At 56.4% G+C, this 3,997-nt stretch overlaps 1 protein-coding gene across 1 annotated transcript in view; it reads right to left on the minus strand.

The window, feature by feature from the left end:
• Window positions 1-2,388: 2,388 nt before the first annotated feature.
• LOC106755451 (glycine-rich cell wall structural protein 1.0-like) overlaps window positions 2,389-3,997 on the minus strand; it is a 4,985-nt gene continuing 3,376 nt past the window's right edge. The window contains exons 2-5 of the mRNA XM_014637612.1: window positions 3,922-3,994; window positions 3,299-3,594; window positions 3,126-3,252; window positions 2,389-2,779 (exon numbers count right to left, since the gene is read on the minus strand). Coding sequence (XP_014493098.1) covers window positions 2,389-2,779; window positions 3,126-3,252; window positions 3,299-3,594; window positions 3,922-3,994 — 887 coding nt within the window. The remainder of the gene's footprint in view (window positions 2,780-3,125; window positions 3,253-3,298; window positions 3,595-3,921; window positions 3,995-3,997) is intronic.

The raw sequence follows: 3,997 nt of genomic DNA on the forward strand, positions 1-3,997 counted from the left end.
CCAATCCCTTGGTAGAAAGAGCCTAGACTTCCTTATTAAGCTTCAATCCCTTGGAAAACCTAACAATTAGTTCCGCATTAAGAAATGAGATTTTAAGACAACCAAAGGGCCTAGTTCTATCCCTAGATACTATTTCCTTTAGGTGTTTAACCCAAATCCGGATTTACCCAACATTTCCCAATATTAAGCAATCTTAAAATCAAGTTTTGAGTAGCAATTTCACAACAAGCATTAAGAGAAGAAATCAAACACTAGCAATCAATGAAAGAGGCATCTTTTCGTTCAAAACAAAATGATTTACATGAAAGTTCAGTGGCTACAACAATCCCCCAACAACTATGAAACTAGCTCTCCATGAATGGAGAGCTTGAGCTTACAACAATGGTGGAAATGGAAGAAGAAAGGAGACCCAAGGATGAAGAAGGAGTGTTCCCACAGCTCCAAGCTGCCTCCAAGAGCTCCAAAACGAGAGAGAACGAGTCTGGGTCCAAAAAGATTCAAAGCCCCTCGCGTTTTAGGTCTAAAAAGACCTAATTTTTCCACATCAGCATTGCCACCGCTAAGCTGCACCCCAGCTGCACCCCAGCTGCAGCCTTCCAGAGAGCTGGGCGCTCAGCTGCACCTCAGCTGCACCCCAGCTGCAGCTTTCCAGAGAGCAGGGCGCTCAGCTGCACCCTAGCTGCACCTCAGCGACAGCCTTCCAGAGAGTAGGGCGCTCAGCTGCACCCCAGCTACAACATTCCAGGGGAGAATGGGGCTCAGCTGCACCCCAGCTGCACCCCAGCGGCAGCAACAATCTTTGCTCAAAATTTCCTCTTTTACATTCATTCTTGCTTATGTGGTTCTTCCATTCGTCGGTTTGGCCAACAAGCTTCATGTACATGATCTAACAACCAAAAAGTGGGGATTAGTGAAGCAATTTAAATGAATTCAACTAAAGATGTAGCTACTTAGAAACTTAACATATTGAGGCATAAAGAAGGTATAAAACTAAGAAAGAGTTGACATTTTCTCTCAATTCACTACTGAAATCATAGCAAAATATGTCATTATCACACCACCACCACTACGACCGTCGTCGCCACAACCACTGCTACAACCACCACAACAACCACAACCACAACCACATTCATTATCGCCACCACTGTCGTCGTCCCCGCCACCACCACCACAACCACCGTCACCGCCACCACCACCACCACCACCATAACCACCAACCCCATCATCAAGTCCACCACCACTAACACCACCACGACCACAACCACCACAACCACACCCACCAACACAACGACCATAACCACCACCACCATCATCAGGACCACCGCCGCTGATGCCACCACCGCCGCCACCACCACCACCACCACCACAACCACAACCGCCACCGCCACCGCCACCACCACCACCACCACCGTCACCGCCACCACAACCACGACTGCTTCCACCACCTCAACAACCACTGGCGGTGCCACCACCATCGCCTCCACCACTAGTACAACAACGACCACCACCACCAACACCGCCGCCACCACCACCACCACCACCATAACCACCAACACCATCATCAACACNCCGCCACCGCCACAACCACCACCACCACCGCTACCACCACAAACACCACCACCACTGCCACCACCATCGCCTCCACCACTAGTACAACAACGACCACCACCACCAACACCGCCGCCACCACCACCACCACCACCATAACCACCAACACCATCATCAACACCACCACCACTAACACCACCACAACCACACCCACCAACACAACCACCACAACCACCACCACCATCATCGGCACCACCAATGTTGATGCCACCACCGTCGCCACCACCACTACCACCACCACAACCACAACCGCCACCGCCACCGCCACAACCACCACCACTACTGCTGCCACCACAAACACCACCACCACTGCCACCCCCATCGCCTCTACCACTGGTACAACAACCACCACCACCACCAGTACCGCCACTAACACCACCACCACACCCACTGCCACCACCGCCACCACCGCCACCGCGCCACCACCATCGCTACCGCTACCACTAGCACCAGCACCACCTCCCCCTAATACCACAACGACATCCACGACCACCACGACAACCACCACCATCACCACCACTGCCACCACTATCACCGCCACGATCACCACCAACACCACCACCGTGAAAACCGCCGTCATCGCCACACCACCACAACTACCGCTGCCACCACCACCACGACATAACCACAACCACCACCACAACCACAACAACCACCGCCGCCAACACCGCCACCATCGCCTCCGCCGCCGCCCCGACAACCTAAACCACCACCACCACCGCCACCACCACTGTAACCACTGCCACAGCTGTCATCACCACCACCACCGCCACCACCACTCTAACCACTGCAACAGCTGTCATCACCACCGCCACCGCCACCACCACCATTATTGTCACCGCCGCCGCCATCACTACCACCAGAACCGCCACAACCACAACAAGCACAACCACCACAATCGCCACCACCACCAGCACCACCACTGTCAACGTCACCGCCACCGCCGTCACCATCACCTAAACCACCACCACCACCGCTGCCATAACCACTGCCACCGCCCCCACCACCGCCACAGATGCCACCACCACCATAACCAACCACGACCACCACCGCCAGCACAAACACCACTAACACCACCACCAACGCCGTCACCACCAAAACCACCACAATCGCCGCTGCCGCGCCGCAGCCACCACCACCACCACCACCACAACCACCACAAGCAGCACCACTATCATGTTGCCGCCACCTCAACCGCCACAACTACTGACACCACCGCCGCCACCGCCGCCTCCACCACGACCACCATCACCACCACCACAACAACCACCACCATTGTTGCCGCCGCCATCATCAGCACCACCCCCATCACCACTAACACCATCACCACCACCACTACAACAACCACCATTATTGTAACCTCCGCCACCATCATTCCCACCAGAACCGCCACCACCACAACAAGCACAACAACCACAATCGCCACCACCACCACCACCACCCTCGACGCCACCGCCACCGCCACCACCACCACCTAAACCACCACCACCACAACCACCACAACCACACCCACCAACACAACAACCACAACCACCACCACCATCATCGACATCACCGCCGCTGATGCCACTGCCGCCGCCAACACCTTTACCACCACCACAACCACAACCGCTACCACCACTGCCACAACCACCACCACCACCGCTGCCACCACAAACACCACCACCACTTCCACCACCATCTCCTCTACCACTGGTACAACAACCACTACCACCACCACCACCATAACCACCAACACCATCATCAACACCACCACCATTGACACCACCACAAGCACCACCACCACAAGCACCACAACCACACCCACCAACACAACCACCACAACCACCACCACCATCATCGACACCACCGCCGCTGATGCCACCGCCGCCGCCGCCACCACTACCACCACCACAAACACAACCGCCACCGCCACCGCCACAACCACCACCACCACCGCTGCCACCACAAACACCACCACCACTGCCACCACCATCGCCTCTACCACTGGTACAACAACCACCACCACCACCAGCACCATAACCACCAACACCATAACACCACCACCATTAACACCACCACGACCACCACCACCACAACCACACCCACCAACACAACCAGCACAACCACCACCACCATCATCGACACCGCCGCCGCTGATGCCACCGCCGCCGCCACCACCACAACCACAACCGCCACCGCCACCGCCAAGACCACCACCACCACCGTTGCCACCACAAACACCACCACCACTGCCACCACCATCGCCTCTACCACTGGTACAACAACCACCACCACCACCAGCACCGCCACCAACACCACCACCACACCCACTGCCACCACCGCCACCGCGCCACGTCCACCACCACCGCCGCTACCGCTACCACTAGCACCAGCACCACCACCCCTT

Source organism: Vigna radiata, unplaced genomic scaffold, assembly GCF_000741045.1.
Source record: "Vigna radiata var. radiata cultivar VC1973A unplaced genomic scaffold, Vradiata_ver6 scaffold_411, whole genome shotgun sequence".
Lineage (NCBI taxonomy): Eukaryota > Viridiplantae > Streptophyta > Magnoliopsida > Fabales > Fabaceae > Vigna > Vigna radiata.